General features: G+C 36.8%; 1 protein-coding gene across 2 annotated transcripts in view; it reads left to right on the top strand.

Annotated features, from left to right (window-relative positions):
- Nucleotides 1-486: 486 nt before the first annotated feature.
- Nucleotides 487-24,083, top strand: part of LOC129762949 (GATA-binding factor C-like) — a 39,427-nt gene continuing 15,830 nt past the window's right edge. For both annotated transcript variants that reach the window (XM_055761582.1, XM_055761583.1), the window contains exon 1: nt 487-1,665. In XM_055761582.1, coding sequence (XP_055617557.1) covers nt 1,428-1,665 — 238 coding nt within the window. In that variant the 5' untranslated portion in view covers nt 487-1,427. The remainder of the gene's footprint in view (nt 1,666-24,083) is intronic.

Below are 24,083 nucleotides of genomic sequence, written 5' to 3'. Positions count from 1 at the left end.
ATAAAACGACGACATGCAACCGCACTTTCTGCTTTCAGATGATTCGACTTCATTCGACTCATCGCCTCAACACGCCTTCCACTGGGCCGTTGGATAGCGCTTGGCTCCGCCTCCTTTCGATTCTCGCTTTTCTCTTCACTGCTCTGTGGCTGCTGTGATGCTCGAACCCTCCGGGGTACTATGCATGCAACTTCGGAAGAACAAGGGCGCATGGTTGTGTGTGCGCCACCCCGGTCCATTGGTGTTGGTTTGTGTGTTGGCTTTCAACTTCCTCGTTCTTTTTTTCCTGGCCGACGAGAAACTGCTGAAGGTTTGATGCGCACATCCACATGCATACGGGGCCAGCGCACACCAACGCAATGAAGCGCCGAAGCCACCGCTTGGTTCTGCCTTGTCGCTGGCTTAGTGCTGGCCGCCAGAGTCGTTTGGGCTGGTGTGGGTACCTGAGTGGGTAGGTGTATTACACAACCATAGTTCAACAATTAATAGCTTCAGTCGACCCCAGGCCGTCGTCGTGGTTGCGCGGTTTTTTTGTGCTGCTACATTCGCTGTGAGAGAGAGGACGATCTCTTGTGGACACCTTGCCTCTGACTGATTATTGACTCGGTTCCTCGGTTTCTTTTGGGACACAACAGTGAAAAGCAAAACAAAGTGTCGGGATATATCTCCTGGGTGTTTTTTTTTCTTGTCCCGCTATTCATCTCGGTGCGCTCGACTCCGACTCCGGGATTCCTGCCTGTTTGCTGCACACGGGCGGTGAACGCAAGGAAGGTTCCTCCGGCAGGATCTAGTCTCGGGCTGCGAGGGAGTGACGCGTCAGCGAGCTCGAATCGTGTTTTGCGCTTTAATCATGCTAAGTGTTAATCCATTAAAATTGTGAATAGCGCGCACACCCGCGCGTGTGAGGTGATCAAACTGGATTGAATTGTGAAGGTCCCCCCAAAGTGTAGTGCAACGGAGAAAAGGTTCCGTTTTTTTCGTGTTTGCGAAGAAAAGCTTTGTGAAACGGAGATTTTGCAGCAATCCTTTCCCATCCCGGGTCCGGAGCTCGAACGATACGCGGTATGGCGCTTGGGCCAAGTGCGCGTACGACAGATGTCAAGCGGCGGACCAACCTCTAAAGGCTAGAAGGAGGAAAGTGTTTCAAGAGATTTGAATGAGCTTGGAAGCTGTGCGAGGAAAGCGGTGAACTCAGTGAAGAACCCTGATTGTGGCAGATTAATCGATGCGGCACCATAATCATTGAATAAAACACACATACAATACTCAGTGGACCGTGAGGGTCCGAAAAGAAATTGAATTGAATAGTTTAGTGACGATTCAGAGCGCGAGTGTCGCCAGGTGTCGTGATATCTTACAACGACCCAAACCCCGCAAGTGATTTGTGAAAGTGTTTTTTGAACAATCAACCCAAGCTCGTGAGCGCCATGATGGATGCATCGGCGGTGGAAGCGCGCGGTTGGTACGACAACCAGCGCCTAGCGGCCGAGAGTTCGCTCGGGCCGTCGGCAGCAGCAGCGGCGGCTGCAGCAGCCTCCCTTGGACAGCAGTCGGGAGCCGGTGGCGTCGATACGTCCGATATGAACGCGTTCTATCGGTTCGAGAACGGTGCAGCGGCGGCAGCAGCCCACCGGCGGTACTACCCGACCGGATACGGTACCCATGGTGAGTAGCAATTCGAACCAAAAACCAAGTGATCGTGTTCTGGCTGTGATCGTGGGGGAAGGGCGACGAGTGATCGCACAGAAGAACCCAGAAGTTGTCGACATATGTGGTCCTGAAAAATGAGTGTGAATCAGTGTTTGGAATTAGTCTGCTCCAATGTTGCATGTTATCATCACTCTCAAGTGGAAATTTATTTGAATCGTTTGAAAGATGCCGTTGTATCCTAATGTTTGATGTGATCCCGACTTTAAGTTGAATTTGTTACCAAATTGGTCAAATATAGCAATTACAATTTGGATGGTGTCACTATGTGGATTGTGTCTCTTAAAATTAATCAGTACAATTCCAAAATGTTTATCACTGCTAGATATCATGGTGTTATATACAGAGATGCCAGATGTACGGAAATATCCGTAAACCTAAGGATTAATTTGATTTCCACGAATCTGCAGATCCGTAGGTAAACCCACGGATTGTACTAAATCTCTATGGAGTTTGACCAATTCTCTTCATCATTGACTTTCTCTCTCGCCTTGCAGACAGATTTTGTGCCAGTTTTGTCACATAGTTTGATAAACGAGGTTACCTTCTACACTCCTGATCGTTGAATACATCAGGAAATGCTTTTTACCGCTGTGTTATTAACGAAAGAGAATTTCGATGAAGAGAATCCCCACAAAATTAGAATCTTAAATGAATTCGAAGCTCGGATATAGAAGATAATTAAAGTGAAGATTAAGCATGGCTATGATTTGGGCAAAAATGCATTCAACTTAAATAAAAGAGTTATCCTACACTTAGCTTAGCAATAGAAAAAGGTTTTGCTAAAAAAAGCTTATTTAAGTTTCTCTTAATCATTCGGAATTGTGGCAAATTTTGGTAAAAGTTCAATGAAACTTCGATCAGAGATGCACGTGGGAAAGACTCCCGCAAAATTTCAGTGCAATAAATTTTAGTTTGTCCATAAAAAAAATTAGTCTAATTTCGGCATGGTTTTAAATTGTGTACCAGTAATGTGAAATTTATGAAAAAAAAATCAACGGGATTCAATCCGAATTTCAATCAATTTAAACATGGGTTTTAACCAAGTTCAACCTCAACTTGGATTGAAGTTTTGTTTATTAAATTTAAAGGCTCGTTCCGATTCAACAAAGTTTTATAATTAAATATCTTCCGCCAAACAACTAGTCGAACTAGTTAGAAAAAAAGGCTTTATTCCAATAGTTTGCACAAGCACTTTCAATCCTCATTGCGCGACCTAAAAAAATTCACGCAAACAGAATGTTTCTATTAGAAACGAAAATTTCAAAATAATGATGATGATAATGTACATGAAAATAAAATAAGTTTTGCGGATGTTGTTAAAAGTGCGAACACTTCTAACAACAATAAGATAATGGGTTATAGTAATAGTACTAGTATCATGCAAAGTAATCGTAGGACTCATCCGGTTCTTGTAATCAAGCCTAAAGAGTCCAAACAAGCTTAGATCCAAGAACACACAAAATTAGTAATTTCAGAAATGGAAGAAATGGCTCCATCATTGTTGAGTGTGCAACTGGAGCTAATATAGACAATGTGAAAGATGACATCGAAAGCAATTTGGGTGAGAAGTATAGTGCTGTTGTTCCCAGCGATCAGCATTCCTCCGATGTTTTCGATGTTTCAAACACAAGACATCTGAATGCAAGTCAACTGTGTTGAAATGTGTTAATTGTTTGAAAATGAATAAAGAACGGAAAATGAATTTGGACGTCAATCATGCCGCATTTATCTCTGAATGTTTAGTATATCAGAGACTTTTTTGAAAAATTTGAAAAAAAGCAGCTTGCATTTCAATAAATAGCAACCAGGTTCCAGAAGAATTGTGAACCAATATTATATTTTGTATTTGAATATTGCGGGACTGTCAACAAACTACGTAGCGTTACGTCAGATTGTTGAGGAAAAGCGTCCATTTCTAGTCCTTTTGTCTGAAACACACATTGTTGAAATAGAATCATTTGATCAGTATAGTATTCCGGGATATAATGTTGCTGCGTGTTTATCACATTCTAGGCACACTGGCGGTGTTGCTATTTATGTCAGAGAATCAGTTCAATTCAATCTTCGCCTCAACGAAGTGTTTGATGGTAACTGGTTCTTGGGCATTACAGTTGAACATGGCATGAAGATGGGTAATTTTGGTGTTTTGTATCATAGTCCCAGCTCAAGCGACTTGCGTTTTGTTGAAATTTTAGAAAACTGGCTTGAAATGTTCCTTGACTCTAGCAAATTGAATATATTAGCTGGTGATGACTACAATTCGAACCATTTGAAGCGTGTATCCGATTTCTTCAGTTTGAAACAAACAGTACATGAATTTACGCGCATTTCCAGGCACAGTAAAACTTTAATTGATCATGTTTATTCCAATTTTGATACTATTTACACAGTCACGGATACCAATTTGAAAATAACCGATCATGAGACTTTAATTATCAATATTGTAGATAATCTCGTGGTAAATGAAGATGTTGTGAAATTAAAGTGCTGGAGGAAATATTCGAAGCATGCTGTTTCGAATCTCGTAGTGAGAAGCCTGGATTTTCCATTCAAGGTCGGTAATTTAGATGAATCATCAGCTGTTCTAACTAATACCTTGAAAGAGTGTACAAATCGGCTTGTTACGCAAAAATTTGTTCCTATGAAAAACTCGAACAGCTGGTACAATTTGGATCTTTTACGCCTTAAACGTGAGAGAGACAGATGGTACAAGAAATTTTGTAGAACAAATGATGGAAATCATTGGAATATGTACACAAACGCGCGCAATATATATTCACAGTCGATTAAGAAAACTCGTTGTGAATATATTCAGAGGAAGATTGATCTGCATCAAAGCAACAGCAAGGAGTTATGGAAAATTTTGAAATCTTTATTAAAACCTCGTAATAGCAAACCGCGGTCCATAACTTTTAATGGCATACTTGAACAGTCTGAACAGGCTATAGCATCTTAGTTTAACGATTATTTTGTCAATAGTGTTTCATTGATCAATCAGTCCATTGAATTGGTTGATGAACCTGATGAAATAAAACAGCCGGTTAACAGTAGCTGTAGATTTGAAAGTTTTCACCCAATTACATTAAATGAACTTAGAACTATTTGCTTTTCTTTAGGAAAAACGGCTGGAGTGGATAATGTCAATGCTAGAGTTATTCAAGATTGCTTTCATGTCATCGATCACATCTTGCTGGACCTTATTAATAAATCTTTGCTAACTGGGCTAACTGGGCATCATCTCTCCTCATTTAGACTTTTGCTCTTCCATTTTATTTTTAGCCAATGACACACAAATATCGAGATTACAGTGCTTGCAAAACAAAATAATGCGGTTGATACTAAAATGTAACAGATTCACTTCCTCATCTTTAATGTTGGACGCTCTGCAATGGTTATCCGTGAAGCAAAGAATTGTTTATTGAACTATGGAGTTCATTTTTAAAGTAATTAACGGTTTGCTGCCTCGATATTTGTGTGATCGAGTTGAAAGAGGAAGTGACTTTCATAGTTATAACACTAGAAACGCGAATGAAATAAGAACACCTAATTTCTTGTCATGTGCTTCACAAAATTCGTTGTACTTCAAAGGAATAAATGTGTTCAACTCGATGCCAAGACATATTAAATGCGCAACAACACTTACAGAATTTAAGAGGCACTGTATTTCACATGTAAAAGCTGTGTTCTCTTAACAGCTGAACGAGTTTTTGTTTATTTTTATGACGAAGATCTTTACTGACGAAGTTTTATACGAACGGATAATTTAATGTGGACAATTTTTTGCAGTTTGTTTTCAATATTTTCAATGAATCTGACGAAGTTTTTTTTTTTTTGAACGGATTATATTATGTAGATTATTTATTTTTTTTTTAAATCATCTTTTTTAAAATTTGTATTGATCTCTATTATGTCTGTCATGATCTTGGTGATGATGGACTATTTTTATTTTTATTTTGTTGTTCTTATAGTTGTATTAGTTTAAAAAAAATAAAAGTAGTCTACAAAAGTTTGAGCGTCGCGTGCGAGACACAGATATAAAGGATATTAAATTGAAAGTTTTTTTTAAGTGCCGGTCTAGGAATTTTTCGTAAAGGAAATTTTCTCGATTTCTCTGAATGAGGGTATTCACAGTCAATCTAAAACAAGGCTGGCGGTTGGACTTGTGCTCTGGTGGACCACTTGGCTGCAAGGGCCTCGTCGGGACCCTATCGGCTCTGTGGCGGACATGACTGAGTATTGGCTTTTTTGGACATTGCAATTTTTTGAACTTATATCTGTAAATAAAATCAGTTCAGATGTTTGCTAAACTGATTTCAATGTTGAAAAAAAATTAATTATCTTTTAGATAACTCGTCTTGCTCAAACCTCTGAAGGGGAAGGAGGCGGGACCATCATCAAAAAAAAAAATAATAGGCTGACCAAACGTACCGTTTTAATCGGGACAGTACCGTTTTTTCGACTATTTTTAATTGTCCCTCTTTTTCTGAACTTGTACTGTAATTTGAGTGTAAAAAAATATTTATTTCTTTGTCATTATTTTCAATATAAATTCAACTTTTCTTCTGCCAGGAGTTCTGCCTACGCCTTTACATGGGCTTCTGCCTTTTTAATGGGCCTCCTTTTTAATGGTATTCTGTACTGTTTCGTCGTCTGTTCCATCATCATTCTCTGACGAAAGTCTTCCAAACATTGTGAAATTGTTCAATTGAACATTACATTCCAGATTTTGAAATGTTTGCCGAGGATCGTAAATTTTAGCGTATCCAATAAAGTTTTTGTGGCAATTTTTGTTAATCATTGTCAAATTCAAAGCGAAGTAAATGTGCAATAGTCCCTTGAAGAATTCCCCCTTTTAATGACCAAATTCTCCACCAGTTGAAAATCACTGTTTTAAGGTTTAAGGTTTCCGTTTTTCTACAAGCAAGATATCAAAAGACTAAAAAGGACACCGTAAACCGGGGGTAAATTGGTCACAATTTTCAGAAAAATTTAAATATTTCCGAAATGTTTTGTTCAATCTATACATAATAACATTTGGAAACCAGTACTGATACCAGGGTCACAAAAACGCTCTGAAATGTTTTGTTGAAAAGTTTCCTTGAATGTTAGTTTGGAAAATTTTTAGCAGAAAATTTCAAAAACGTACCTTTGGGGTGAAATTCATTAACCTAGTTTTTTTCCTTATTTCATAGCTTGATATGCACGAAAATGTATAAAAATGCATTGAGTTCTTCACCTATGGTAATATAAACCAAAATTCAAGAGTTTGAGGATACCAAATCTTATTTGATCCATCTAAAGTTGGAGTCGTGCCTTTCTCAAATCTCAATCTAAAGTTTGAGCTGCAGGTGCAAATGGCGGGTTTTGTATTGTTTAAGGTTTTGGAATCTATGGCTCCACAACTTGTTTCCGCCATATATTCGGAATTCGTGGACCGATTCCGATAAAACTCTGAAGGGTTCTCAAACGTTACAAAATGGGGTTTCAAATGAAACTTGTTGCGTCCGCCACATTGGTTGTCTAGTTATAAGAAAAAAGTTCTATTTCATGGTACTTTTTTGTATTTCCACTTTAGTTTGATTTTTACTTACTTGTTTTAATAGTAATTGGAACTATCAGATAACTATTTCAACTCGTAAAGAATCAACTGAGTGTGAATTAATATGATTAGCGTTCTTGAATATCGTTTTGATTTGTTGAAAATATGTTTCTTTACAATTTTTTAAAAAGAAAACGAAAATGCTGTTCAAAAAAAGATACACTTTTATGCAGTCCAATAAGTTATTCTAAGAGAACCACTGACGAAAAGAACCTACAGATGATTATTGATCGTGTCATATAAAAAAGTTTTAAATGCAATTAAATAACTCCTTCAAAAAAGCACCGTGTAGTTTTCTTCAAATTTGAATTAAATTTTACTCATTGTGATCGCAGAGATTTTACACAGCTTCGATGTGAATGGTAACACATGATTTCTTTCTCTTGGATCTTTTATCGAGAGGAGTAGTTTTGACGGATTGTGTTCCTATTTTCTTCCAAAGGAAAAATGTCCTGCGCGATGAATTTGAAACCTAGCCTTAAACTATGGTTGATTTTAACCGGAGATCAGTTATTGCTTTGTTGAAAAAGACGACGTCACTGTCACTGAATTTTCTATCATTTCTGATGATTTCATTAGTGTTCTTAAAGCCTATGAAAAATATCATTGAAAATGGGAGGCTAACCTAGGAGCTAACACTACAGTCTAAATGGGTTGTATTGAAGCCCATTCCGAACGAACAGAGAAAAAACTCCAATTGAGACAGCTAAAAACTAATTGTATGATATTGGAAATGATCAAAGAAATTATAAGTAATGAGATAAAATGTTGGAAAAATGTTAATAACAAATCGTCGAGTGCAAATATTTTCAGAAACGGAAAACAAATTTCAAGAGTTTAAGGAATTCGTGAAGCTTACTAATTAGAATTTTTGTACGATGAACATTATGAGAGAAACGAAAAACTCGCGACTCAATGTTGGATAACTGTGATTGGATAATCCTGATTTGCTTCGCAAAGTCTCTCCATTATCAGAATATGAACAAATAAAATTCGTGGAAAACAACAAAGTAGGTAAATCTAAGAATGTTTGATTGTTTAGCTTTATTCTCGGTTTTATTCACTCTTTCAAAAAATTCTTCAAAAAATTACATTTCGTTGTTTTTTGCTTTCGTGTCTCGTTTTTATTCCTGAACTATTTGGTCAGCCTATCTATTATTAACACGTTAAGCCCCGATTTTTTCTGGCTGCGCTTTCCAATCAGCGCGCATCGAGAGCGTTTGCACAATATCAGTGTCGGTCCCAGTTCCCAAAGATACTTATTGCATAAATAGAAAAAATCGGCAATTCGACTAGAAAGTCACATTTTGTAGAACATCCGAAAACAAACCGTATATATTTTTATATTATTATTTTGTAACTGTCAGTCCCAGTCAGTCAGCCCTTTCCTACCAAATAGCTCAACGTCGGCCCCTAGGAACTGACGCTGGGCTCAACGTGTCAATAACTTATTTTGTATATTTAAACGAAAAGTAACTTTTGATTCGAAGTATTGCAAAAAATATAAACAATCCATAGGAATACGGATTTTAACAAAACTGGAATCCAGAGATCCAGTTATGAACATTGAAAATTATGGCCCCCGTGGCCAAGACACTAACGAGCGACGGAGGATCTTGGGCTAACAATTTGTTTAATTTAATCCGTATGTATTCAGTGAAACTAAATTGTCACCAAAAACACTTTTTACATCTTCTCAAAAAAAAAACACGAGTACTCATCGTGTTCTCCGACTCACTTGAATTCGTTGTTGGAAGCTGAAACAAAAACATTTATTGCGAGAACCATATTTCAATGTTGGATTGGTTTTTCATTGAAATTCGAGCAACTCGTTAAAATGAACCGCAATTGTATAAATACCACTAGATAGTTTTAACTGACTGCGAAATATGCATGACACAAAAATTTGATCTGAGAGGTTCTCTTCAAAACCTGTTTGATTTCATTCAAAGTTTGTTTGTACTTACACTAAACCAAACCTCACGTTACTATTTCGCTTATTTTTGTTTGATTTGATTTCACAGAAACAGTTGAAAAAAATATTACGAAAAGTGTGAAATAGTTAGGATTTATAATGACTAAAAAAAACTTCATAAACTCGGTTTAGTTCTGATGTCTGATTCAACTCAATTTTTTTTTTATTTCACATAAAATTCAAGCTCAATTCACGATTGGTTTTTGTTCAAATTCGGTTCCCTCTTCAAACCAAACAGATCATGAGTAAAAGCACAACATAATTTAGTGTGAAATTGGTCTTCAAAACAAAACCAAACTTTGGAAGCATAATGATAATGATCTGTTTGGTTTTGCACAAAACCAGACCTCAAGATACATTTGGTTACTGTTTGACCTCCACTATAAAATTATTAACTTTCAAAACTATACAACTTGAAATCTTTCAGAAAAAATGCGCAATATCAGTGTCGGTCCCAGTTCCCAAAGATACTTATTGCATAAATAGAAAAAATCGGCAATTCGACTAGAAAGTCACATTTTGTAGAACATCCGAAAACAAACCGTATATATTTTTATATTATTATTTTGTAACTGTCAGTCCCAGTCAGTCAGCCCTTTCCTACCAAATAGCTCAACGTCGGCCCCTAGGAACTGACGCTGGGCTCAACGTGTCAATAACTTATTTTGTATATTTAAACGAAAAGTAACTTTTGATTCGAAGTATTGCAAAAAATATAAACAATCCATAGGAATACGGATTTTAACAAAACTGGAATCCAGAGATCCAGTTATGAACATTGAAAATTATGGCCCCCGTGGCCAAGACACTAACGAGCGACGGAGGATCTTGGGCTAACAATTTGTTTAATTTAATCCGTATGTATTCAGTGAAACTAAATTGTCACCAAAAACACTTTTTACATCTTCTCAAAAAAAAAACACGAGTACTCATCGTGTTCTCCGACTCACTTGAATTCGTTGTTGGAAGCTGAAACAAAAACATTTATTGCGAGAACCATATTTCAATGTTGGATTGGTTTTTCATTGAAATTCGAGCAACTCGTTAAAATGAACCGCAATTGTATAAATACCACTAGATAGTTTTAACTGACTGCGAAATATGCATGACACAAAAATTTGATCTGAGAGGTTCTCTTCAAAACCTGTTTGATTTCATTCAAAGTTTGTTTGTACTTACACTAAACCAAACCTCACGTTACTATTTCGCTTATTTTTGTTTGATTTGATTTCACAGAAACAGTTGAAAAAAATATTACGAAAAGTGTGAAATAGTTAGGATTTATAATGACTAAAAAAAACTTCATAAACTCGGTTTAGTTCTGATGTCTGATTCAACTCAATTTTTTTTTTATTTCACATAAAATTCAAGCTCAATTCACGATTGGTTTTTGTTCAAATTCGGTTCCCTCTTCAAACCAAACAGATCATGAGTAAAAGCACAACATAATTTAGTGTGAAATTGGTCTTCAAAACAAAACCAAACTTTGGAAGCATAATGATAATGATCTGTTTGGTTTTGCACAAAACCAGACCTCAAGATACATTTGGTTACTGTTTGACCTCCACTATAAAATTATTAACTTTCAAAACTATACAACTTGAAATCTTTCAGAAAAAATGCGCAGAAACACCTAAAAGAAAATAAATCACTCGTTAAAATTATGTACAGAAACAAGTTGTTTCTGTTAGAGTTTTTCCCCAGAGTATTCAAATTTGGATGCCTCCGAAGAATCTCTGGTTAGCTCTTCAAACTTGTTCAATTCTCAAACATAACTCGTCCATGTATGTCTAAAAGCGTATGAATCTATGATTATTATGTTTTCTTATCGATTTAGCATAATTATTAATATATTTAAGCGAATTTGGACATGCTCAGACCGGCTGATTAGTTTTGATGAATAACATCATCAACTGTTTTCGGCACTGTTTGTTTGAATGACAGCAAATGTTTATTTGTTAGTGTATGTTTTAATTGAACGTTTCATACCGTTTTCTTCTACTGGCATAGCTAACTATTCGTGTACCAAACGGGTCCGAATAGTTTCTGTTTGAACTCCATTTTGAAATCAACATGGATTCGTGGTGTACCTGAAATTTTGACTGAAATTTTGAACGATCCTTGAAAAGATTCAAACAGTCTCACGACCAGCACGATCTACAGAACTATTCACAGTTCAGTTTGATCATCACGGGTGGCGAGTGACTTTCCCGGTAATTGCACAGGTTCAGCACAATATGGGAAAAACGAAGCTTTTCGACAGAGACTCCGTTTTTATTTCCTTCAATCCAATCAAAAATTCGTGAGCAAAGACGCTATTTCCAGCAGATATTTCAACAGCATAACTATTTCCCAATATCCACGACTTGAAGCAAAATTCAAGCGGAAACAGCTCTTGTCTCGTAGACCCATTTTCGGCTTACTTGAACCAGAATTCGTGCGTGTTTCCACAGAAAATGATACATGTTTTTTTTTCGTTTGGAAATCAATCCAAGCAAGAACGAGTTCGCAGAAAAGCTTCAATTGAACTCCACGATTTACGATTCGTAATTTTTAAACTCAAGTTACTGATTTAACGAAACAACAAAAATTTAATATAAAGAAGGTGAACTGATTCGTCCAAATATATATTCCCTCAAAAATCTTGCAAAATCATATATCCCCAAATGGAACTCAATTCAGATCGAAACTTATTTCTGAAAGAAGATTTCATTGCATTAACCATTTTCTGTCTGCACAGATCTTCAGGCTCTCATTAGGCTTCGCGTTGATCGATATGATGAAACTGTCCGACTAATAAATCAATCGCCTCCAACATGATTATTGGAACCAGTTTCTCACGAGCTGAATTGTTTCTATATCGGAAATGTTATAGCTGATTTGCATATTCACATGAAAAAGGTGTGAAACATGAAAGTGCGCACCGTTCCATGCGAAGAGTTTTTTTATGCTCTGGTTCGGAGTATGTTTCCTACGTTTAAATTCGGCGCAAGAATGGAAGCCCAACAAAACAGTGGCCAAAATGTGGCCATCTTGAAATGATCTTCTCGACTCCCGACTTCTGCTTAGGGTTGACGCCAATTATCGGCCAACACTTTGCCAATATTCTCCCACGTCCCGTCGGCCGGTTGCGTTCAAGATGCAGCAAACACCGAAACAATGATGGCGTTGTTACACATATTCCTTGTTACATTTTCGAATGACTCAATCTCCGGAGAAATGATTTTTGGTGGAGTTTTCGTTTCGTTTTCTATATACTGGCCTGCATCCGGGGCCTGGCTGAACTTGTAGTCTTCCAGTGCTCGAATCGATGCTGATTTACCGACATAAATAAGAGATTTGACATAGGTACTCATCGAACCAAATACGGCTATTTTGCTTATTAACGTTCAGCCAAAAGTCTGTTCATCGATAAAGGCAACTTCTCAATAAAACAAAAAACACATTTTCAACTGAGCATTGATTTTGATAAAATAGAAAAATCACCCGTTAGAATGAAACACGGAAACGACAACACCAAATTTTCATTATTAGAAGGCATGAAGTGCTCTAACTTAAATTCAGTTTCATTAATTCATTTCAGTATTAATATTGTAAATTCAATTTGTTATCGCTTGGTTTCAGTCAAGTTGCGTCTGCTAGAGTTTTCCCTAGACTATTCAATTCTTTGTGTTCCAGACGATGCTCTGGTTAAAGTGCGCTACACATACAGCGTCACCGTCACTGTCCCGTCAACTATTCTCTTGGACTTATTTTGCCGACGTCAAAGTTGCCGGTGATTGTGTTTGTGAATGCTACCATACGATTTCCATGGGAGAATATTTGACATTTCATTCCTTTACGTTGACTTCACGGTGACGGGACGTTGTATGTGTAGCGCACTTAACTCTTCAAACTTGTTCAATTCTCAAGCATAACTCCTTCATGCAGCGTATGAATCCACGATTATTATTTGTTTTCTTACCAATTTAGCATAATTCTTTGAATATTCAAGTGAAATTATCATTAGGGTATGTTCAGGCCGGCTGATTATTTTGAATGAATAAATAAACATACATCAACTGTTTTCGGGACTGTGTCTTTGAATGACAACAAATGTTTATGTGTTCATGTATGTTTTAATTGGCCATTTCATAAGGCCAGACATTATTAACTACAGTAGAACCCCGATTACACGCGCGGTCACTTGGAATAACAGAAATTGCGGATGGCGCAATAAACGACTTAAAATAAAGTGCAAGCGCGAAAAAAATTATTTCAGCATGGAAATCTTGTTTTATCTATACAGAAATCATTAAACTATTCATCTGTAAGATCATGCATACCAGTGGTCAACTAATGTGGAAGCCATGACCAAAACAAAAGAGCAAGAGTCAACTGACATATTAATTATAATAGAACGCGCACTGTGGATCATCCGCTCGCGGATAATCGGGGTGCCATTGTATTTGTGCACAAAATGGATCCGAAATATTCTCAATATTCTCAATTTAATCGCATGATAAACGAATAAAAAAAATGTGCTAATGAATACACTTATTAGGTGTGCAAATTGAAGAAACCCGCCGCATTTCATTAGGTGGAACCAGTTTTTCGTCAAAAAAATATTTTTTCCGTAAAAAAGGTAGCATCAAAAACATCACAATGAGAGGTTAGGTTCATCTAAACAATTCACCATAATTCCGATTGTGCGCTTGTATCGGTGTAAGTTGCATTTTGTGCGAGAAAATGGAGACATTTTAGCGGATGAAGCGTCAATTGCGGAAAGTTTTGCTTTCGTTGTTTAACCAATTAATACGTTCGACGCCCAACGCGACGTTTTTGAGTTTCTTGCAGAACCCAACTTGCGATGAAATTATTAAACGAAGATCAAAGTTTATAGATAACTTTTACATGATCTAGCAATGTTTGTTTTCAATTGAAGTCACTGTCCCGAATCGAATTGATGACAATAACACATTCCAAAGTCATAGTATGGGGGGTCTCCGTAGCCACATTGGTTGCGCGTTCGCTTGGTAAGCGATCGATCGTGAGTTCAAAACTCAGGGCCCCCATTGACCATCTTTGTGTTGTTACAGAATAACAACGTCCACGCAACAATCATCAGCGATGGAGATCGATCCACGGTCGAAATAAGATCGATTCATCCATACAACTGCTCTGCTCTGCAAGACACATCGGGCTGCTGTTCTATAAATAACTCAACAATGGATCAACGACTGTCTCCGCTGTCCAGTCTTAACTGGATAATGGAAGAACAGATAGAAAACTCTTACGCCTAAATGGCTACTGTGTAAATTTGTACCATTTGCAATGGTATAGAAGGGAATACTCTAACGCCGAAAAATGGCAACTGTGTAATGTGCTAATTATAGGTATGATAAATATGTGACATGTACACGATTCAAATTCGGCTCTGTTTACAGCTAAAATGCTAATGAGCCTAAATTAAACAAAAGGGATAAAAAAAAGTCATAGTATAGGGGTTTTGCAAAAAAAATACAGTACAAACCATCCGTACTATAAATTAATAAAAAGTATAGTATAAACAGTATAATATTATGGTTATGATTTAATTATTTTTCTTCATATCCTATAGTTACATTTAGGTGCCTATTCTATCAAATTCCTTCTAAAAATACTACTCAATTTGAGCGAGGAAAGTGTCACCCATATCTGGGTGACGGGGCGTCAAAAATGTTAACGACCATGCTGTAAAAAATATTTATTTAACAAAAGCCATTGGTGTTATTTGGATTATTGACTATACAGAAACCCCAATTTTGAAGAATTTTTTTCCGTTCTTCCGTTTTCCCGATAAAGACAAAAAATCGCCAAACACAAAACCTACATCAGTATTCAATGGGTATTCCTTGTTTGAAGTGCATTCGAATATCTTTAATCGAACCCCAAGGAGTTAATCCAAAATAAAAATGGCATCAAATTTAATGATTTCTGCAATATACTCAAATGAATGGTGCAAACGTCTCTATTTATTATATTCACAGTGTGTCAATTATGTTTACAAACAGAATACACAAGTTATTTTGTATTTGTCGATTTTATTATTCGAAATGGTTCCCACCAATGTACTTTCTACATCGATTTAATAGCGATTCACATACGTGCTGTTGCTCGTTTTGAAAAAAAAAACAATTTTATGTGCCTCTCACATTCCTCACAAACGAGGAAAACCGCAAACGATTTTGTTTTTAAAAGAGAAACCCTTTCTTATGTATTGAATAAGCTGGGCAGTTGTTAAAATTCCAGCGCTAAGATAAACCAAGCCTTCGGAGTCCTGTCACCCATTTACAATTGGCCAAAAACGACCTTATTCTCCAGCTGTATTATTTATGGTACTTACAGTTTACATTTAATTAACTTCACTGAGTTTTTTTGGACAATTATGGCGGTGTGTGAATGGGTGCGAATGGATTAACATTGGTTTATTGAATGGCTACCTTTTTTCATCTGGACTTTATGCGACATTTCAGATTATGTCGGAATGGATTTCAGCTCATTACTGTTGCTGCTGGTTGGCTTTTTTGGGGTTACCCAATACCACGCTTGATTTGATCTCAATTCCTAATAATTGCATCGACAAAAGCCGAAAAACATGAATAAAAAAGTTCATTGCATTGCTTCTCCCGAAATTTACCCATTCCTTCTCAATATATATTTTTTCTGAGTGTGTTTTACACTGCTATATTTTATACAAAACACGAAACTATGAAAGCTGTTTTTGATTGAAAAAGTGTAGCATTAGTGATTGTCTTGATTTTCATGATATTAACAAATTATTTTTTTCTGGAGAAAGCCTAAAGTTTTGCAGAGAATGTTTCCGCGCAATAAGAAGATAACGAAGAAAAACATCGATTGAAAACAAAGTAAATCATAGACAAAATCTGACACGGTTGGAGTGAATATGTATATGAGTAAACGTAGGGTGTGTCTATAGAATCCTTCTTTAAACTATGAAACAACCCCAAAATTATCCTCTCCATCGAGAATGGAGCTCTGCTTCGTGAAACCAAAGAATGTAAATGAGGTGAACAGATGAGACCCCAGTCGAATAACAATTGGAAGAAGAAAATAACGACCAACCCCAAGTACTAAATCATGGACCAATTCAAGCCCTCAAACTACACAAGAAAATAACGTTATGTGATTGTGATGGGGCATGGCACTTGTGTGCGTCGTGCTCATCAATCCCGAATCGCCATCTCAAATTCACACACAGTAAAGCTCAGAGCAACAACAATAACAACGGAAAAAATGGAATGGCCATTCTTCGAAGCCATGCCATGCGTCGTCCCGTGGCATAGCTGAAGCTGCCAGACATCACGTACTCTCTGATTATGCTCGAAGCTTCGTAACCCCGTGGAATTGCGCGTGTGGTTGCGTTAATGATGCTGCCTCCTGTGAGATGCGTACATATGTACGCGTACCTACGCGAAACGATCGATCCGAGCGGCGGAGCATCGGTTTCGGAATTTCAGCTCAATCCATAAGTATTTTCCTCAAACTGCTAGAGCGATGTTCTTCTGTTATTTTAAGAAATCTATCACAATTTTCAAGTGCACTTGGCAAAAAGACGCTCATGAGTGTATGGCTTTAAAAACGCGTTATACATTGACATAGGCTAAACTGTGAGCTTTCCACAATATGTGTGATATGACAACCATCCAGAAAAAGAATACCCATTCAAACACTGCTAATTGTTTCTACAAATAACGATTAAAACACATCTAATTGATTACCTGTGATCAATTGATTAATTTAACCCAAACAGAAATACTGCGGCGGATGTTCGAGTATTTGCTAGTGAAGCGTCAAAGATAATAATGGGTTTTTGGGCAGAATTAATGAAAATTATCTTCTCCGTATTAGTATTAGTATTCAATGTGAATGGAAAACTTTGTTTTCTTCATGTGTCAAAAAAAACTGTTTCAAAAATTGTATCTGAATATAATTTTATATTATAATGATAAGTTTTACTGGAAAACTAATTTCGTATCCAGATGTAGACACCGTACCGTTGTCATCGCAAATTGACGAATCTACTTTATATATTCAACCAGATGACGCAGCGAGTAAAATGATGATGCTTTGTTCTTTTTTTGGTTTGAGATTCATAACATTTTTAATAAAAATCAGATTTTTTCTTTATATTTCCCGGTATCCAGTATTCTTCCTACGCTGAAAAAGTTAGAGAATCATCATTCTACATTTTTTCCATCCATAACATATGGAGAATGCCTTGGTATAGGTTTTAGTAATCATATGCATTTCCAAACTTTAAAATTTCGATGATTATCTATGACTTTGGTTCAATCTCGCGTTGAAATGATTGTAAATATACAAAAATCAAATATTCTGAATTCAAATATGACCTTATTTTGTTTAATTCCACTATTTCGGATTTTATTTTAGAAAGAAATCAAATATAGTAATTAACTATTTTTAATTTTATTGGTCGTGTGGTTTTGTTCCAGCTGACTCTACAGCTACGAGGCTATTTAAAAATTTTAGAATTACTTTCCAATCTAACAAATGATTGACTGCTCGCTGGCCAGAGCAACACTAGAATAGAAACGACTGCTCGGCAAGTGCGTTTCCATCGATGCAAACAGACGGTACTCGGAAGGAGTCAAATCTGATGGGGTAAACCGCATGTGAAAGAACTACCCAACCAAATTACGTAATCGTTTCGTTTCGGTTCCGTTTTTTTTTTTCAGAATGTGATGGAGCATTTTCATGCAACAAAATCACTTTGTGTTACCTTTTTCGGCACTCTGGTCGTTTTTCATCCAAACCTCAAATCAAATTGATCATATGTTATCGAGATGGATCAATATTAACGGGTTCGGGATGTTTGGTCTCACCAAACACAAAGTGCTGTCTTCCGTCCATTGTGATTTGGCCGTGCAACCGATATTGATGGTTCCCCTGGGCATTCTTTGGTGCTTAGGATTCTCAAAATAAATTCACTTTCCTTCACCTGTCACAATCCGATGGAGAAACGACTTTTTTGACGTAGGACTACGTCTTACATTAAGGGTGCCAAATCAGAAAACAGGTCACGTTTTTATGAAATAAAGTTAATGTTAATAACTATTTTTGTTGCGAACGGGTTTTCACGATTTGCATACCAATGGAATCGGAAATTTTATAAGATTTGTTTGATATGTTATATATTACAATCCCATAGTCTGTATATGGTTTAAATTGATAAAAATTGGAAGCATTCCCATTTCCCCATACATTTGTTCTGTCCATTTTAGTGCTTTCCCGAACAGAGCTATCCATAACGAGAAACTTATGCAGCCGCCAGAATAGGAATAGTCGGAGACGAATGAATCATGAAGAAAATGAAAAGAAGAAGAAGAAGAAGAAGAAGAAGAAGAAGAAGAAGAAGAAGAAGAAGAAGAAGTATTGCATCTCCTCTGAGGAAAATTCTCAGAATCTTTCTGCGCCCGAAATAACAAAGGTCGCTTATTCTGCTCGTTTTGTGTTTTATGTTTCCCCTCGAGCTGTGAACGCTAGCTGTGCATGTGAATAGCACACCTTCGATACTTTTAGTTGCCATCCGTATTTGCTCTCGTGCGCATCGACTCTGTTCTGATGCAATACGGTTTTGTTGACGGTTTTGACCGAGAATCGAGAATCGATTTTTCATAAACGGTCATTCTCGCGTTTCATGTTTCATTTTTATCGCTGCAACTGTGTGCGCGTGTTTGATGCTTGTTGAACGGAAGATGTCTCTCGTTAAATACCCAGTGCAATGCGTGCATTGGTAAGAAAGAATCGTTGCTTTTAGAAATGATTCTGCAAAACCACCCAAGACATTAAACCTTTTCAGGGTCCCCGGAACTTTTTACTGAAGTGTTATTTATGAATTTTCGTTGTATTCGCAAATAATATCCGAAATGATAAACCAACAAATTTCACAAAAAAGGTTACGTAGTCCTACGTCCTAAGCAATTGTGTCTTGGATACAACCCCTCGAATTTTTTGTATTTCCATTTCCCAATTACCGATCTTCTAGAAATGGTATAAAGATGAAAAATAAGTAACTAAGTGGCGGATCATTATTAGTTGATTCCTCAACTTTCAGTTCGAAATTTCGTTCGCAAGAGGGGAAAACGTTCTACTTTCGAAAAGTGGAGCAGTGGACCGGATCACTATAGATAAACTTTGATAAACAGACAACCTCAGAAACCCGCGCTAGGAGGCTCTACACTCAAAAAAGGGCACAATAACTCAATCATATTTCTCCGCTATGATAAGTACTTGATGGGGGATCCTTTCTTAGCCAGAACTACTTTCAATCGCTGCAGTATACTTTTAAAGAGTCGTTGACATCTTTGATTAGGGATGTTATACCATTCTTTTTAGGCAGCCTCCCATAGGTAGGCTTTATTTTGGGGGTTGTCATGTTGGTATACTCCTTAACGTCCTTCCACAAATGCTCATTGAGATTGAGATCAAGATTCAAGGATCTCTTTCTGAATGCTCGGCTGCTCAGTTCAATCCCATAATCCTCAGCGATCCTTCCACGAATTTCTGCTGAAATTCGGAGATTAATTATTCTTGGTGTTGTCTGTTGTTTTTCCTCGACGAGCCATTCGCTTGGTCTAGTTTGATGTTTCCGGACATACTGAATCGCGTTATGAACTAGTTTCCCTGAGCGACCGATAAGATTTGCTATCTTTTTCGGTGATTTTTCATTGTTTTTGAGACCGTTTCGTTTTCACACTGCATCGATTATGTCAACGAACACTGCGATCACTCAGTGTGCAACTGCAAACAAATGCAGCGTGGGGGCGTAGTATCTGATTTGATTCAATGTTTTATGCTTCACTCAACGAATATAATCGTTTCTTTACTGATGTTTCCTGTTGGGGACTGACCGCCTGGTTTTGTTGACAGCTGCATGTCAATCATTTGCTCATTTAGCAACCCAATTTTGTCTGATTTTTCGGAAACAAACCTGTTTTTCGGATTTTTGCTTAATCAGAATAAACATGATTCATAATAAATATACTGGGATCCCTGTAAAAACTTTTTTCTGACTGGAAATGAAAACTGTCATAATAGCCTACATAAAAAGCTCTCCGATCTGCACTTGTATAACGCTTACTCTTTCTTTCGATTTTTTTTCTCTATCTATTCTGAAGCGATTTGCGTTATCGAAAGTATAGTCGACATTTATTAAAGCTTGGAGTTAGAGTGAAAAGAAGATATTCTATCAGACTAGCACACACGAAGACAGTTTCAAATCATCATATTTTGAATGAAAATATTTACTTAATTTTTTTTTATTGCTTAAAAAACGTAGTCCTGACTCTTACTAACCCATTTGTCTGTACATGTTCTGATGTTTCCACAAAACTGCACTTTTATAATATAAAATCGATATCAGATTGTTTATTAATTTTCACAATTTGCAAAAAAAATGTATTCCTCTATTACGTAGAATACATATTCACACGAAAAAGTAAAATTTCACTCATAGTTTTTAATTTAAAAATTGTTATGATTTTCGCTACACAATGACAGGACACGAAACTCAATGCCGTCGACACGAATTCAATAAACATGGAAAATAGTGTTGCGAGATCTTTTTTATATTACTGACTTCTGAATCTAACTTCAGATATGACATATTAACAGATATTTGGTAGAGTTTATATGTGTATAAATGGTTCAAAAACCGTATAACTGTCCAAATATGCATGGTTGACGTAGCCACCAACACCACTCTGTGAAGAAAAACCCCTTTTTTCTTATTTTCAGTTGATTAACCTTGAATGTGCATAATTTATATAGAATTGTCTGTCAGTAAATATTCACTGTCAAACGTGGGCCGGAGGACTTTTATGATTTTTGTAATTCAATTGAAACATACGGTGAGCGCTTACGTCACCAAAAACTTCAGTCATTATTTTCGAACCTTCAAGTGGAGACGCTGCGTTGAAGAATCATTAATTGCGATAAAATCACTTTCGAAGTGATTTTATTGTTTATTTTGATTTTTATTACCGTTGTTATAGTGTCAAATCAAAATGCAAATAGCGTATAGCTGTGAAATTGCCGCAAGCATCAGTTGCAAGAGGAATATTGTCCAAGTATGAAACGAAGCAACAAAAGTAATAAAACAAAGAATAGAATCAAACTAGGAACGGAAACAACGTTAAAAAATATTAGCCTTGGCTCATTTACAACAATTTTGAACGGTGGAAAACTTTAGATAAGTTAAATGAAACGGATACTCTGTGTCTGTGGTAGGATCGGAAAGAAATTGTGTATCATAAGCTTCTACCATGCACACAGTCGATAAATTCCCACAAATTCTGCTCGCAACTGGACAAAGTGAGGGCAGCGATCCAGGACAAACTTCCGGAACTAGTTGATGTGATGCGTCGTGTTCCATCGTGTTCCATGTCGCTTTGACAATACGACAAAAATGTTGGAGTCTGGCTGCGAGCTTTCCATACAACCCAATATAAGCTATTTTAAGCTATTTTGATTTTTTTTGAAAAATTATAGATGGCAACTCTGGCTGCGAGTGCTTCGAACGAAACATGTGTCCAAATACCCTTCGAAAAATGCGATTTGGTGAGCCATTTACAGATGTGGGTTACTTTACAACCGACGCTAGCAGCCAAGACATTTTCGAGAATGAGGGCCTTATTCCCGTTTACACTTCACGGTGAAAACGAAATGAATGGCACGCCATTGACGAATTTACGCAAAGCTGAATCAGCTCATGCGACATCTGCATTAGAGCTCAGAACCACAAAAGTGAGGGTGTATGTTTATTTTACGCACTGAAAAGCAAGATTCGGTGGTGATTATTCATTTTTTTTCAATTTAGATTCATTTCAGCCATTGAATGTCGTCAGTATATGGTAAGAAAGTTGGAGTTTTGTATATTTACGATGGTTTTAACACGCGACTTGACCAAAGTCATAGATAATCTTCGAAAATTTTTAGTTTGATAATGCATACCGGTTATTGATACTATGGATAATTGCGATGAAAACGATATCATATCAATTTGGCTGATATCATTGGTTATGTAAGGGTCGATACGAGAAGGATTTACAGTATTTTTAGCGCAAAACACTCTATTCATCGTTTACTTAGTTGAAAAAAATTAAAGTTACAATATTTATAACAAGCCATTCCTCGTAATGAACATAACACATTGTAAAATGATGATTTTCTAACCTTTTCAGCGTGGAAAGAATACATGAAACCCGGAACTTTGAAGATAAATTCTGATTTTTCTAGAAAATTTGAACGAATTTCATACCAAAAAAACGAAACATCCTCATTTTACTCTCTGCGCCATCTGGTTGTAAAACCAACGTAAATTCGTCAATTGAGCTACGTTTTACGAGTTAGTGAAGCGTCAAAGATAATAATGGGCAGAATGAACACCTTCCAAATAGAAATTATGAATGAAAATTAACATCTCCGTATCAGTATTAATATTCAATGTCAATGGAAAACTTTGTTTTCTTCATGTGGTAAAAAAATCTGTTTCAAAAATTGTATCTGAATATAATTTTATATTAAAATAATAAGTTTTAGTGGAAAACTAATTTCGTATTCAGATGTCCACACCGTACCGTTGTCATTGCAATTTGACGAATCCACTATATATATTCAACCAGATGGCGCAGCGAGTAAAATGATGATGCTTTGTTTTTTTTTTTTTTTTTGGTTTGAAATTCGTAACATTTTTGAGAAAAAACAGAATTTTTCTTCATATTTCCCAGTATCCTGTATTCTTCCTACGCTGAAAAACAATTCTACAATTTTTTCATCCATAACGTATGAGGAATTCCTTGGTATAGGTGTTAGTAATCATATGCATTTCCAAACTTTAAAATTTCGATTATTATCTATGACTTTGGTTCAATCTCGCGTTGAAATCATTGTAAATATACAAAAATCAAATATTCTCACCATTCACTGACATCATTTAATGGTTCAAATGAATTTGCATAGGAATTTATCAAAATAATCACAACCGAATCTCTCTTCGAAGCGCGTACAAATACAAACATCATCACTAATGTAAATGTTGCATGATCTAGTGCAGCTTTGCGTAGATTTGTCAACCGGTACTTTTGCGGTTCTTGAGGTCAAGTGTAGGTGTCGCTTCTGGTCTACCATGGAATGTTCTTGGGTGGATGCGATCTGTTTATAACCTTATTAGAAACGTTACGTTACGTTACTAGAAAACTCGATGTCAATTTTGAGAACGAAGTTTTTGGACTTTGATTAAAAATTAAATTGTCAATTGTCAAGAATCAAGCATCTAAAAAGAGTTGCCAATGACACAACCAATTTAATTTAATCCTGAAGGGCGCGATCCGTTCTCACGGCGACTGGCCTAGGACAGAATAAGAGTTTTTGCATTCAAAGCAGATAAATAAATCATTTCGCTTGCAATTAATTGACGTTTCTTGAGTTGGCTATTTATTAGACCACTTGAGAGATCCTCTATCGGTGATAGAACAACTTCCTTGTACACGACCACCAGCCGCAAAACACTTCATCAACTGCTTCTTACCACCTACCAATTCACAGCGGCCCAGGTCACAATTCCACATCAACGCGCACATACACCCACACACTTTGCTCTACTTCTGCGCGCCAGGACCAGCTGAGCCCTTCAGTGTCCTAAATGGGGTTGCTCACTTTTCGCTTTCTCCGCTTTCCCCACCCCCTGCTGGTACGTGAAGAGCCCTCTTAGAGCCAACAGAAACAAATTATCCGATA

Source organism: Toxorhynchites rutilus, chromosome 1 (genome assembly GCF_029784135.1).
Source record: "Toxorhynchites rutilus septentrionalis strain SRP chromosome 1, ASM2978413v1, whole genome shotgun sequence".
Lineage (NCBI taxonomy): Eukaryota > Metazoa > Arthropoda > Insecta > Diptera > Culicidae > Toxorhynchites > Toxorhynchites rutilus.
This window is presented reverse-complemented; position numbering and strand designations above follow the sequence as displayed.